Genomic DNA, 15630 nt, shown 5'->3' on the forward strand with positions numbered 1-15630 from the left:
CTCCTTACTATATGAAAATGAGAGCAAGAGGATAAACAGGATTTTGCATACCGTAATCCCCTTTTGACAACCCTGCTAATCTTTTTTGGCTTCCTAATTTAGCAAGAGTGCCAGATTTTTTTTGTGCATGGGCAATGTGATTTTCTGTAGCTGATGATTCTGTAGACTATTCTACAGCTTCAGTATTCATTTCTGCCATATGTTAGATCTGAGCTGCAAGGCTTTTGTCTCCCACTGGGGCATACAATCGAGCTTCCGAAAGATCTCCCTTGTCCACTTTGCATTCCCACATTCCTGTCCACACTTAGCCCCGGATGTTCACATCATTTCCTCAGTTGTGATGAAGCCACTTGGAAACTGTGTGTGTGTGTGTGTGTGTGTGTGTGTGTGTGTGTGTGTGTGTGTGTGTGTGTGTGTTTGCAGCCAGCTCAGCTATTGTGAAAGTGCCACGAAGGCGCCAATAAGGGAACTAATTAAAGTGGACAGACTCTCTTTATCTCACACATACACATGAAAACTTACTGTCAAACACCCTCACACATACTCTCACACTCACACACACACACACACACACACACACACACACAGTTACGAGGTCAGCCAGGTCTAAACCGGTGCGAGCGATTTCTTTCATTGTTCAGTCAGAAGCTCAGGCGGCTGTGAAAAGTCTTTCCCCAGGGCAAAAAAACGGACAGACAAAAGACTGACATAGACAGTGAAGACAGAGGGAAAAGAGAGAGAGAGTGAGAGAGAGAGAGAGAGAGAGAGAGAGAGAGAGAGAGAGAGAGAGAGAGAGAGAGAGAGGTTGGATTACTCTGTCATCCTTTTTTGCACCCTAGGGGCAAATTTCATAACTTCCTCAACAGCTTTTCATTTAAAGGAGTGGCTCAGAGTCAACCTGGATTCCACTCAAAAAAATATCTAAACGAACCAAATGAACAATGTTCTGTTTTATAATAGTTCTGAAACGTTATTTCTTAGTCACTGTCTTTACATCCGGCAACTTATTATTACTTTTTGAATATTAAACTGTATATTCTATCTTCAGCAGGGTGTCTGAAATAAAGAGAGAGAGAGCAAACAGTGCTTTTTCCAGAAACAGGGTTTATCAGAAACAATTAAGACGAAAGCTGAAGAGCGGCCAAAGTCTCATCGGAGCATTGAGCAGATTTAAGGAGATTAGAAACAAACACTTACCCCATTCTTCAAGTCCATATCATGTAATAGTTCATATTTTTTTATCATGTGTTTATGGTCTTGCTACGATTCAGACAAATTTGTGTGAGGAATAAGATACCTGCAGCCGAAAAGGTTGTAGAAAAGGCTACACCTTACCTCAGAAAACACTGGCATAGGAACAGGACAGGATAGCGCTATGCTAATGGTATAAAATGGTATAAAATATGGAATAAAAGCAAAGTAAAAAAAAAATCGCTCTTGGAGCAAACTGATGAATAATTTTCTTTCCCATCGATGACATGTCCTGCATTTTAACGTAATTTTTATTGTTTATTTATGAAAGTAAAAATTATACTAGTTTTAGGGTGGCGGAGATTACAGACAGGGGGCTGAAGCCACCCTAAAAAAGGGCTAGAACCGCCCCTGGTTGACACAATTTGCAACGCATTCACCAGGAATCCTTTTTGACGCCGATTATTTCAAACATCTCCCTTATATATGGCCATGTTGTTAGTTATTTTAACATCGGTGACTCCCTCTGAATTAACATTAGCCATTCCTTTTGTAGGTGTGCTGCTCATTGTTAGCTCTGCTATCCTTAGTCTATGTCTGATAGCCAATAAATAATACAGTACACCAGTCACATGGGGAAAAAGCCGCACAATGATAGGATGATAGGCTGGAAACAGCGCTCAATGAGAAGAAATAATACTAAAAGTAACGAGTTCGTTTTGAAAATGTAAGAAGTAAAAAGTACAGATATTTGTGTAAAAATGTAATGAGTAAAAAATAAATAGTGGAGTAAAGTACTGATACCAGAAAAATGTACTTAAGTACAGTAACGAAGTATTTTTACTCCGTTACTTCCCACCTCTGGTACTATCCTAATAGTAAGTGGGAAATTGTTTGAGGTCTTTTTGTGTGTGTGTGGATATAAAAAATTTACAAATACCTATGTTCTCCTGAGAATTTGTTTGTCGAAATGTGAACGTACTGAATGAATTTTCAGTGCTAGTGTGCTAATATTCCTGTGAGCATACCTAGCTTAAAACATAACACACACAAGAAGATATTGAGCAGCAGGTTTAAAGAGCTCTTGACTTTCTGAGCTGGAATTAATGGAGGGTCATTCGAATCATTATTTTGTTCTTGTCAGAGGTCGGAATCTTCCTAGACGTACATAGCAACGGTGCAGCAGAGCGTATAAACTAGTCTTCTTAAGAGCAAGCATGAAGAGATTTTCTTCTTGGAAAAAAAAAAATTCTATATTTTTTTATCCTCTCAACATGAGACTGCAAATTAGCATACAGTGTCGTACAGCAGTGGCATATATTGTAGAACGAGATGTAGAGCAAAATGAAAGAGCCTTTTTTTAATATAGAGGCAACCTACTTTTTTGCGCCTAAAGTTGCAGTGTGTGTGTATGAAGTCATCTGTGCCGAAGGCGGCTAAAAGCAAGGCTCTTTTGAGTCAGAGGGACAAGTCTCTTGTGAGTGTGTGTGTGTGTGTGTGTGTGTGTGTGTGTGTGTGTGTGTGTGTGTGTGTGTGTGTGTGTGTGTGTGTGGGTGTGTGTGCGCGCACCACATCTAGATGAGCGCTCATGCATGGGGACGGCGGTTGGCAAATCCAGACTAGCTCTCTCTCTCTCTCTCTCTCTCTCTCTCTCTCTCTCTCTCTCTCTCTCTCTCTCTCTCTCTCTCTCTCTCAGCCTTCTGCTAGTTTTTGTCTTCTCGCACTAGATTTTTTCTTTTGTCACACATTCTTCTTTGCCCTTTTCCTATCGCATGCTGGCTTTCTCATTTATTCCTTTAATACTTCTCACTTTGTCTTTTCCATTCTAGCTCTCTCTCTCTCTCTCTCTCTCTCTCTCTCTCTCTCTCTCTCTCTCTCTCTCTCTCTCTCTCCCCCACACACACACTCCAGTGTGCTCTCTGGTGTCCCACGCTTGCTTCTTGAGCTCATTGCCATTCCCATCAGTGAAGCGTCAGACACTGAGGACTCAATAACACAGAGCATATTGTAGCCAGCTTTTCCTCCTCTCCTCCTCCTGCTTCGAATATAATTATCGCCTGAAGCTAACCTGTCGTTCTTTCTTTTCTATTTTTCTCCCCCTCTCTTTTTTCTCGCCCCTTCCGAAATAAAATCAGGGAGCAGGTCGTTGAGTTACGGAACTGGAGAGCGGGAGGATTCTTTTCCAGAAACAAAAAAACACAGTGTCATTGATTCCAAATGTGCGACATGCAGGAGCCCCGTAATAGAGATTGTGGCTTGGTTATCCGGGTCAAAGGTCAAAGCGTAACCGTGCCGTGCGGCTGCGTTTAAGATGGAATTTCCTTCGAATCTCACCTTTCAGTTCTAGGACATAACATTTTTAAAGGAACTGACCTGCTTTTCTATTTCCAAGCGGTTATATAATCAGAGTTTTGTAATGTGAGACGAAACAGTGATACCAGCTGTAGCTTTGAGGACGGGTTCAACAACCGCTGCTACAATCAGTGGAAGCTGAAAGGTCACGGTTTATGATGTGTTTTTAGCAGAACATCGTTTTTTATCCCCAACTTAAAACCGAGACACAATCACCAATGTTTTTCTCGCTATTCAGACAAATCATACAGAAAATAAACCACAACAACACATATAGGAGAGCTCATTTTTGAAGCTGTCCAAATTAAGCACTGTTAGCATAAGCATACATAAGCAAACATGTTTTCTTGGTACTGTTATTACTTTTCTTCTAATGCTGTTATATCAAATAAAAGCTAATACGAAGCTAAATTCTGCACATTTCTGTAAGTTCATGACCTCTTTAACATGACAGCTCAAATTTTTGTCCATATATTTTTTTTTGTCCAGACATGTTTCATGTTATGTAAAATTTCCTGTGGTCTGTTGCAGACTCACTGCCACCACAGCTTTATTTTATTTCTGACTTTATGGTCAAACGGGTTGGTGATGTCACAGGAAGTGTATCATCAGCATCCACTTTGACCAGGGAGCGTCATTTACTTTACACTGTCCTTTCGCTCAGTGGCAGACACACACCCTGCTTTATATGAGTGTAGAAGTGATAGCGATGAGGACATTTATCCCGGACATTTAACAATAATATAATTAACTTTTAGGGTTGCGCTAAGTAACATGAAACCGCAGTCTTGTCAGGACGCTTTGTATGGACAAGAACAAAGAAGTTTCAATGTTCACCCCACTCCCTTCTCTCTCTCTCTGATTGCCATTTACTCCCTCTCTCTCTCTCTCTCTCTCTCTCTCTCTCTCTCTCTCTCTCTCTCTCTCTCTCTCTCTCTCTATCTCTCTCCGCCCCTTCTCGTTCCTGGATTGCTGTGAATAGGTGCCTTGTTGACACAGCTGAGAGCCAAATGGCCTCTGATGACTCGGGTGAATCTTTAACCCTTTCCTTATGTTGTCACCTTGGTGACGGGTTTAAAACAGAGCAGCATGATTTCAACACGAAAAGTTGTATACGAAAAATTTGTATACAAATTATCATGATGTCATAATTTTTCATACTTGAGGCCTGTTCTGTTTGTTTTTGTTATTTTGCATTTTTGATGTCTGTTCAATTCCGGTCTCTGTCTGATTCCCCAAAGCATCACAGCATCGTGATCTTTATAGTATCTCGTGACATCACAAGATAATATCAATTCGTTCAGGAAGGGGTGTGTTTTCAATACAAATAAGAAAAACAAAAAGAAACCACCAGTTGGATTGGGGTTTCTGATGTCACCACCAGCTGTTCAGGTTTGAGCTGGGGATCTTGAAACAATTCCTTAAACACAAGTTCTACGTAACAACAAATATTATAACCAGTCAGCAGGGGACATGTTGAGTAGCAGAAGTTTGTTTTCACCAAAAAAAACACATTTCAGATTTTTTTAAAAAAAGGGCATATAATACCAAAAAGTTAAAAAATGTGTATGCTTATGAATATGCAAATTGTAAACAGCTCCAGCTCTGAGGAACCTTTTTGTCTTGTTCTCTTCATTTGCATATTGTAAAATGATTGGTTCTTATATTTTATGATGCAATAACAAGTAGCTGTGTTCAGCAATACGAATGAAATGACACTTTTGAATTGTTTGTACACTCAAATTTAAGTTTAAATAAGTGAAGTGAAAGTGACATACAGCTAAGTACGGTGACCCATACTCAGAACTTGTTCTCTGCATTTAACCCATCCAAATTGCACACACACAGCAGTGAACACACACACACCGTGAACACACACCCGGAGCAGTGGGCAGCCATTTATGTTGCGGTGCCCAGGGAGCAGTTGTGGGGGTTTATGATGTTATGGTGTTGAAATTGTGTTGAATGAAACCTCTCTCTCATCTCTCTCTCTCTCTCTCTCTCTCTCTCTCTCTCTCTCTCTCTCTCTCTCTCTCTCTCTCTCTGCCCCAGGAGTTATCCACACTCTGGAGCTGCTGGACCGTGAGTCGGTGCCACACTACTGGTTGACGGTATACGCCAGTGATGATGGCGTTGTCCCGCTGTCCTCCTTCGTAGAGATCTACATCGAGGTGCAGGACGTAAACGACAATGCGCCGCAAACCTCCGAGCCTGTGTACTACCCCTCCGTCATGGAGAACTCACCCAAAGACGTCTCGGTCATCCAGATCGACGCCTTCGACCCCGACACTCGCTCCAGTGACAAACTGAGCTACAAGATCAGCAGTGGGAACCCACAGGGCTTCTTCAGCATTGACGCCAAGACTGGTGAGTGCAGCCAGCCACAAAATTAATGCTAACAAATTCAGGGTAAATAAACCAAGACCTAACAGGTTAGAGCTCTGAAACTACGAAAATGTTTTTCACTGACAATAACAAAATCATGTCTAAATAATAACTCACTTCTTCTCAAAATATACAATAAATAAATAAACACCAAAAAAACTACTTACTGTTGTTAGTAAATACTGTTGTCAGTAAATAACAATGTACAATTCAGGACCAATCCAAATATATATTTGACAAACCTGAAAATCCTTTGTTAGGAAGAAATCGTACTGTAGAGTAAACAAGTTAGCTAAGGTGAAACTGACAAAACTCGAGGAACTGTTTGAACCCTGTTCCACTTGAAGGTAGGGTGCCTACATAGGCAGCATTGTAGCGTTGTCTTCGACCTCCAGGGCTGTGGACGAAGCTGTGTTCAGAAGAAAAGGTGATAAAGCATTAAAGATTTAAAAACACAGAGAAGAAAAAAATGTAACTCAGTCCCTCTCAGCCCTCTGTTCAGGTAGTAAATAGTAATCATAGAGTAAATTGTTATGAATTGAAGTGTTGTGATCTGTTATCACTGAAAAGAACTGCGAGTGCCTTTTAACCACAGATTCAGGCCTATTGGTTCATCTAATTACCTTTATTTTTATTAGCAACGTTAGCATTTTGTGTGCAGCAGCCTTTAATTTAGCTCATCCAATAATTATTAGCTGCACCAAATAGCTCATTTAAGTGTATTCCTAAATGTGGGGTTATGGTGTGTTTTTATGAGAGAGAGAGAGAGAGAGAGAGAGAGAGAGAGAGAGAGAGTATTCATTCTCCAGCAGTTCTTCTTAGTCTGGCACAGTCTGATTCAATCTGATCTCACATCAGTTCAGAGTGAGCCAGTTTCTATTTGAGAGCTTTTACACAACCCACTCTGGCCAGAGAGAAAGAGATGGAGGAAGAAAGACCATTGTAAACATCCAAGTACTTCTACTACCGCTGTGGCTGTGTCCCAAATCCAATATTGGCCACGTTGTAATTATATCTATATCTATATATCTATATCTATTAGACTATGGCTTTGTCCCAAATCTTAAACTATCTTCTATATGCTTACAATATGTCCATCTCGATATCATCAGTCTACTGCGGTTGTGTCCCAAATAAAAAAATCTGCAGTAAAACCGCATCATCGTCATTATTATCATCATCAGTCCACTATGGACATGTCCCAAACCACACAACATCATCATTATCTAGGCTAGATAAAGATCATTGTCAGCTTTATACAGTAGGTTCATTATGGATGTGTCCCAAACCACACAGTCCTTTCTCTGAATAGGCCACAAATATCTCGCCATCTTCAGTCCACAGTTAGCACAGACAAGGAGCCTTGTGGTGCATTGTGGGTAATGTACCATCATCATTTGTCCATTCTGGGATGTCATGTTTTGTAGTGTGGAGAGATTGCTGGAGCTAGCATGCTGACCCTGAAAGAGGAGCCTTGCTAGTTTCTTTTTAAAGCCTTGTATTTTTGAAAAGCCCCATTTAGCTCTCTCTCTCTCTCTCTCTCTCTCTCTCTCTCTCTCTCTCTCTCTCTCTCTCTCTCTCTCACTCACTTCTCTGTGGGAATTTTATATGTTCTCAAAATGGACTTGCTCTGAATGTTTAATCCTTGCTGTGAGGACTAAGAGCAGCATTGAGGTGCAAATAGGTCTCCGAGTGCATACGTGTGTGTGTTGGAGAAAAGTTTTAAACCGAAATATCCTAACCACCTACCAAACTTTATAAACTCTAACAGATTACCAGTATCAGGAGTTATTCACACCAAATGAACTAAACATGCATTACTAACCGTATCTTTTCTACAGACATTAACATGCTACGATGTGCATCTCTGGGTCGAGGGGCGGAGCTTGTGTTACATTTTTACCAAAGGGTCACAAGGTTAATAGTCTTTATGCCGAACAGAACATTAAGCTACTGTTTGAGTGTCACATGCTTAGCAAGAAACTCTACTTTAATAAGCTAGCATTATGCTAGTTAGCTTTATAGCTAGGCAGTATTTGTAAACATTTTGATCAATATCAGTAATTCAGGATCACTCTTACACTGTATTTTAATGTAGAATTATAATGTTTTGTTTATTAAAGTCAGTATTTTGTGCTGATAACTAAAAAAGATTTATTTTCTCCTGCGAGGTTAGTAGTGCTCCTGTGTGGTCCAGGGGTTCACATAGGCTTTGGACCTGACGTGTGTTTTCAGGCCAAATAAGGGACTGTGTTCTCTCTCTCTCTCTCTCTCTCTCTCTCTCTCTCTCTCTCTCTCTCTCTCTCTCTCTCTCTCTCTCTCTTTCCCCTTTCCTTTGGCCTTTTTCCAGGATAATGAAATGGGAGCGAGAACAAGAGAGAGAGAAAACAGTTGAGTGGGTGTTGGTGTAGTTGAACATTAACTATGTAAAGGAGAGCAGCAAACATGTGGGTTAATAAAACAACTCTGTGTGTGTGTGTGTGTGTGTGTGTGTGTGTGTGTGTGTGTGTGTGTGTGTGTGTGTGTGTGTGTGTGTGTGTGTGGAGGGTAGGTTGGAAAAGTCATGAGAAAGGGATAAGCAATCTCACGGTTTCTTCCCTTCCTGTAATTCGGGTAGACTATAAAAGGCATTGAGGGGAATTCCAGAAGAATTTCACAAATTTCAGTTCAGATATACTGATTGAAAAATAATACGTCTTTTTCCTAGAGTAACGTTCCCTAGAATAAGAACAAGCTAAAGAGTAACAAAAGCCTTTGTTTTAGCATTGTGCTAAGCAGCTGCATAGAGCTGGACATCGCCTCAGGCTTGCTAATGTGGTTTCTGAATAAAAATATAAAACATTGTAGTAACATGGAAACAATATCCATAAACATTTTAATTACAATTTAGACACCAAAACCTGTCTTTATTTTATTTTCATGTTCTGAAGGTTGATCTAAATCTGACACAGAAATTCTCACATTTCTCTTCAAAGTCTATTGCTAAATGTAATTAAAGTGTAATTTTGGCCATGTAGCAACTATTAGCAACTTTTTAACACATCTGAAGAAAAATGTAAGGTAAATGTTGATGCTAACTATATGCTAGCTAGCTAACTATCATTGATATTGCATATTTTATTAGTAATTTAACAACATATCTGAGGTAAATGTGGATGTTCCTGACATTTTGGTGTCATATTCACTTTGAGCGTTTCTTAAGCTAAATGTTGACGTTCTCAGGTTCCCTGAATTAACAAGGAGCTCTGAAAAGGAGGAGTATCGCTTGTTAGCATTAGTCAATACTCTGATCAATATGAGAACACTTCGTGACCTTGGGTGTGAACAAATTGATTTTCTAGCCGAGATTGGCGAGGTTGCATGTCACGAAATGAGAAATGACACCAAGCAGCAGTGTTTTGTTATATAATTTAATAAACAAAAATAATCAGCAGCTTTAGTGGGCATGGTGGCGGTTAGCATGTTTGCTTTGCACATCTGGGGTTGGTGGATTGAGTCCCGCCTGAGCCCTGGGTGGTTGGGGTACACATGTTCTCCCTGTGCTTTCCTCAGGGTTCTCTGGTTTCCTTCCCAGTCCAAAGACATGGCTTGTATGTCGATTGTCATCTTGAAATTGTCCGTTATGTTTTGGCATCTCATGTCCAGGGACACCAGATTCCTCATGACCCTATGTAGGAGCAGCAGAACAGAAAATGGATGAATAGATGGATAGAAGAAGCTCTGTGCTTTCCACAGCTTCTTCTCCATCATAATACATATTTTCTCTTTCTCTTTGTTATCTAAATATGAGAAGAACCAAGGTGGAATATTGTGATGTTCATCCACCAAACCCTGCTTCCATCAAGCTATCTTTCTCTTCTCTCCTGCTCTATTTCTCTTCTCTCCTCTCCTCTCCTCTTCTCTTCTCTTCTCTTTCCATCTTATGAAGGTTCTCTGGTGTATGTTTGTCTCTCCTCTGCTCGGCTGTGAAAGGGTTAATGGCGTAGGGGCCGAGGCTCGGTAATTACACACTCAAACAGAGAGGCAGGACCACTGGCAGTGCTACAGAGGAACACGGGGGAATATACAGAACTCTCAGGCAGGAGCAGAATAAAGTCTGTGATTTGGAGCGAGGTTGTATGTGGGTTTTTATATGTAGCTTGTTTACTTGTTTACTTATTCAGTCCAGGTGGTTGTGAAGGTCCCAGGCACCTGATTTGAATTTCGTGAGGAGGAGGAGAATCTGGCCAAAATGTGCAGCTCATTTCCTGACAAAAGTCATTTTTACGTAAACACAGAAAATCACAAATCCGTTCTCAATGTCCTAAATCGGCAACTTATAATTTAAAACATTTTGTATGCTTCTCATGTGACATTTCCCACTAATCATTCACACATTTACTGCATGCTTTAGTTCTCATTTTAAATTTCTCATTTATAAAAATACACCACGAGGGAAAGGAGCGAAGAAATCTCAGGAGCCGAATGCCGAACACGGCTTGTCTCCACTCGTTTGCTGGCCCTCGGCTGACAAACAGAAAGAAATAAAAGAAGGTGTGAAAAGAGAAATAAACGGGGAGAAATAAAGGAAAGAAAGAAGGGACTCAAAAAGAAAGGAAGTACTTAACAACTTCCTGTGGGTCACTTCCCGCAATGACTTACTTACTTACATACTTTATTTCTTTCTTTCTTTCTTTCTTTCTTTCTTTCTTTCTTTCTTTCTTTCTTTCCATTTTCTCTCCTAAACTGTCGTTTTTTAAGGTGTGAGTGTGTAGGTAGTGAGGAATTCAGGATCTTGGCCCAGATTTTAGTTTGTGTGTTTGAGTGTGTGTGTGTGTGTGTGTGAGAGTGAGAGAGAAAGAGTAAACTCTGCTCTCACTTGTGAATCAGAAAGTTTAGTGCCTGTTTTCGCTAGCCTGAAGCTAACTAGCATTTCTCATACTGCTACTCAGGCAACCAGTGTGTCTGATGTGTGAGTAAAGTAAATAACGCTCTAGAAAACAAATTGTAATATATAATAAGCAAATGGCACAGTGCTGTCTTTTATCCTTATGCTAATTGGGCGGTCTTACGCTAACCCTTTTCCCAGCTCGTTATTTTGCTCTTTCTCTCGGTTGCTGTCTTTCGTAATTCCCCCTGAGATGTTTCATCAGTGGGTCGAAGCTACAATTAGAAGCGAGTGCACAGAGTGTATCGGAGGTTAAACGCATTCTCGTTTAAGCAGAGAATAGGTGTTTAGCCGTGGGCTGTGCACTTCCACTGCAAAAGACAAGACGCTATAGTGCTGTGATACACATGTACACACTCATCACAAACAGAATTGTGTAGGCTAATGGAGATCGGTGGCAACATAGCCATTTTGTACAGATTTAGCGAACAGAAACAGAATGGGCTTGGGTGGAACAGCTAGTTTTTGCCAGATAGCAGGCTTTCGTCACAGGACAAGACAGCAAGACAAACACACACACACACAGCAGAGTATAATGTTATGCCTAATGTTGTTTGGATTTACAACCAAGAGTTAACTAGAAAAGGAAATTCAACAATGTAAAGCTTAGAAAATGTTACTACAAAGAGATATTTTAGCTAGAATGCGCTAGCCACAAGATGATACAAGATAATGCTTTAGCAAGCTCATCTCTACTGTATAAGAGAGACAGATATATCACCATGAGAAAACGATAATAGTTTTTTTGTTTGTTTGTTTGTTTGTTGATGCAGGAGTGATATTTTAGATGTTAGCAACAACACAACTCGATATTTAAACACACACCACATAAGGAGATGTCTATTGATTACTTTTAGACAGCTAGCTTGGTGACAGATTTAGCAAAGGAAACCAGAATGAAATTGGCTGATGACATGATATTTTAGGAAGCTACCTCTTGTTAGTATAGCGATACAGATATTTTAGTAAGCTAGCCAGGGAGAGACACAAGACAGCTAACAATGAAGAAATATTTTTGTATTTTAGCAGTGAAGATGCTGGTGTATTAGCTAGCTAGCATAGTAAGGTTTTTAACATCCTTGATGCTAATTCCTGTCAGTTCAAAGGAATGCTGTACATGGTATTTTATTTGGATGATTTTAGCATTCGAACCGCTGAGGAGATGCTAGCTGCTAACACAGCGCCATCCTGACTGATAACAACTGTTTCTTTCTCTTGTTTTTTTCCTCTCCCAGTCAAGTACATTTGCTTTTTTCTTTCTTACTTTTTTGTTTTTCTTTCCGCTATGGAGAGAAAGCTGTAATTATCCCTGGCCCACACCAGAGGACGAGGCTATTTTTTCGGAGGAAGAAATGGATTGTGGTTCGGAGTTATGGGGCATCTCTCGAGGCCCGGGTTTGTGTGTGTCCTCCCAAAGGCTGAGGAACACCTCAGATTTGAAAAGACACACACACATAGGCGCACACACACACAGAGTCTACCGCTGCTATAATTATCTTGCACGACTAACATGGATTTGGAAAAAAAAAAAGCATTTCAAATCTTCTCCATCATCATAGGTCTAATCTTTGTAACTCCTCACACTGTGTTGTGTGTGTGTGTGTGTGTGTGTTATCCCTTACAAGACTTTTTAAATATGTCCAAAAATATTCGCCATAGATTAGTGGACTCAAGCCAAACGCATATAAGTCTGATGATTAAAAAGAAACTTTAATGTGATTAAAGAGCTGTAAATTTAAAATAGAAACTTAAAACAGAGCTTTTTTGGGGAAAAGAAAATTATTTAAACGAGTTAATGATTAATAACTGATGAAACTAAAACTAAGGCTAGTTAGCTACTGTAGCTAATGCTAACTGTTCCCAAGTGAATTCACGAGCTGTGTGTAGCATCCTCAACATCCTCATATGGGTGACACTAGAGGGTGTGATTACAAATATACAGTCAAACAAATGTTCACATGGATCACATGGGGTTCAGATCTCCTCTTAGTATCATAGAGTCCAAGTGGACCTGGTAGACCAAGTGGAGATGGTGGTTGGTTAGTTTACACACTAACCATCATGTAAACAAAATTTAGTCGAGAGAAATGTTTCTCATTATGGAAAAGTTTGTTAGCATCTGAATGCTAAGTGTAATTTAAAAGCATTCTTCAACAAACCTGAAGGAAATGTTGACATTACGGATGTTTCTGTACCTGTTTCACTATCACTGTTTCTTTACTCTATCCATTACAAGTTAAAGACAGTGTACTACCTGCTGCAGTTTTAAGCTAGCTTACTCTTAGCATCTAAAAAGTCGGCATGCAAGTTATATCCGCCATTTTGGAAAAGAGAGAGAGAGAGAGAGAGAGAGAGAGACTAACTGGGTTATTTATAATGGTAAGGGGCGGGCTGTGGCTTGGTTATTCCTAGGGTTTGTTGTGTGTGTACACACGCTTGTGTGTGTGTGTGTGTGTGCGTGCGCGCGCTTGTGTGTGTGTGTGCGTGAGAGGTCTGGATTTTGGGGTTTTCAGAATGTTTTCTCGGCACTAATCAGACAGCGCGGTGACGCTCTGCCTCCTCCATCCTACAATTACTGAGAACGCCACGCTATGCACAAGAGAGACGAGCTGGAACACTGCCTGTCTCTCTCTTCCAGTGTGTCATTTTTTCTATCTGTCTCCCTCTAGCTTTTCTGTCTTTCACACTGTCTCTCTCTCTCTCTCTCTCTCTCTCTCTCTCTCTCTCTATCTCTATCTCTCTGTGTCTCTATCGCCACCTTTCTCTTTCTCACTCTGTCTCTATATCAGTTTGTCTTTCCATCTGTCTGCCTCTCTGTCTGTCTCTATAAGTCTGTCTCTCTATCTCTCTATCTCTGTCTCTTACTTTCTTTGTCTGTCTCTCTATCTCTCTGTCTATACTGTATCTCTCTGTCTCTCTAATTGTCTGTCTCTTTATTTCTTTGTCTCAATTAGACTGTCTCACTATCTGTCTGTCTGTCTCTCTGTCTGTCTGTCTCTATCAGTCTGTCTCACTAGCTGTCTGTCTCCCTTTCAGTCTGTCACACTATCAGTCTGTCTCTATCTATCTGTCTCTCACTCTGTCTCTCTTTCTAACTCTGTCTATCTGTCTCAATCAGTCTGTCTCTCTATCTGTCTGTCTCTACTCCACCATCAAATCATACAGTGGCTAAAACGGTGCTGGCAAAGTCAAACGAAGCTTGAAAAGGTGTTGGCAAAGATCATGCTTGTAAACTACAGGGTGTTTAGAAACTGTGTGTGTGTGTGTGTGGGTGTGTGTGTGGGTGTGTGGTTCAGGAAATTATTTTAAGGCATGGGTGTGTGTGTTTAAGTCCCGTTTTGAGACCTTTCTTGACCTCTCTGTGGCACCGCAAACACACACTTGCAGTATTTCTCATGTTGTCTCTGTGTGTGTGTGTGTGTGTGTGTGTGTGTGTGTGTGTGTGTGTGTGTGTGTGTGTGTGTGTGTGTGTGTGTGTGTGTGTGTGTGTGTGTTTGCGTGCAAAACACAGACGTTTGACAGTTCTGTCTGCTTCCCCGTGTGTAGGTCCCAAAAAATGATCCTGGCAAAGATTTCCTCTGGAATTTTTTCTTCTTGAAATAATGTTTGGTGAATTTAGCTAGCTGCTACATCTGAGGAGTTTTTCAATCATAACTAGCTAAATAGCCAGCTAGCAAACATAGTTGTTACCTGTTCTTATCACTGCTGTAACAAAGCAGAGGCTAGTAAGACAAAGTTTTGTGTGTGTGTGTGTGAATAAATTTCTGTTTCACCAGAATCTCAGATTCTGTTTTGTCAGGATTTTATGCTAACGCATAATTTTTGGGCTGATTAGCTAATTTTTATTTTTTTCCCCACAGGTCTTGTCACTACTACGTCTCGCAAACTGGACAGAGAGCAACAAGACGAGCACATCTTGGAGGTAACTCCATCCCTTTTAATCCACCAATTAACTTCTGCACAGCTTCTGAAAGACAATAAGTCTTTCTTTCTTTCTATTTGTTTAGCTTTTTTAGGTAACTTGTTTTATTCCCTCATCTTAATCTCTTCCTGAGTTTGCTTTTCTTTCTGTTTTCCTTTTTGATCTTTTCTCGTGCTCTCTGGTCATTAGTTGGTGACTTGTTCACAGGTTTTACTTCACACACGTGTGTAAATTCCTTCAGCAGGAACGAATGGGGTTTTGTCAGGAGACACAAAAGAATGTATGAAGAAACATGAAAGAGAGAAAGAGAGATTCCTTTTCCCACCTCCCATACCAACAGCCAAAATTGCTTTTGTACGGGATTCAGATATCAGCCGTGTGTGTGTGTGTGTGTGTGTGTGTGTGTGTGTGTGTGTGTGTGTGTGTGTGTGTGTGTGTGTGTGTGTGTGTGTGTGTGTGTGTGTGGTTCTTTGTTCTTTCTCGGTGTTCCGGTGCTGGATCAGACAGGCCAGAACAGGAAGTATCAATCAACCACCAGCCGCTGTCTAAACTTGTGGACTTTTAATTGAGCAGCTTTTCTCTCTCTCTCTCTCTCTCTCTCTCTCTCTCTCTCTCTCTCTCTCTCTCTCTCTCTCTCTCTTTTGGTCTTTTCTCTCTATCTGTCTCTCTATCTAGTGTGAGTGGTAGTGATGTGGCATTTGTGTGTGTTGTTTTGGCTTGCCATCACACTCACTGAAGAACTGATGAAAGAAAGAGAAACCAGGAGGACTACAATCTCTTTCTTTTCTTTCTTTCTTTCTTTCTTTCTTTCTTTCTTTCTTTCTTTCTTTCTTTCTTTCTTTCTTTCTTTCTC

At 40.5% G+C, this 15630-nt stretch overlaps 1 protein-coding gene across 7 annotated transcripts in view; it reads left to right on the top strand.

The window, feature by feature from the left end:
- fat1a (FAT atypical cadherin 1a) overlaps positions 1-15630 on the top strand; it is a 74223-nt gene that overhangs the window by 15078 nt on the left and 43515 nt on the right. For all 7 annotated transcript variants that reach the window (XM_047816586.1, XM_047816587.1, XM_047816581.1 and 4 more), the window contains exons 3-4: positions 5596-5910; positions 14716-14777. In XM_047816586.1, coding sequence (XP_047672542.1) covers positions 5596-5910; positions 14716-14777 — 377 coding nt within the window. The remainder of the gene's footprint in view (positions 1-5595; positions 5911-14715; positions 14778-15630) is intronic.

This window comes from Tachysurus fulvidraco, chromosome 7 (assembly GCF_022655615.1).
Source record: "Tachysurus fulvidraco isolate hzauxx_2018 chromosome 7, HZAU_PFXX_2.0, whole genome shotgun sequence".
Classification (NCBI taxonomy): Eukaryota; Metazoa; Chordata; class Actinopteri; order Siluriformes; family Bagridae; genus Tachysurus; species Tachysurus fulvidraco.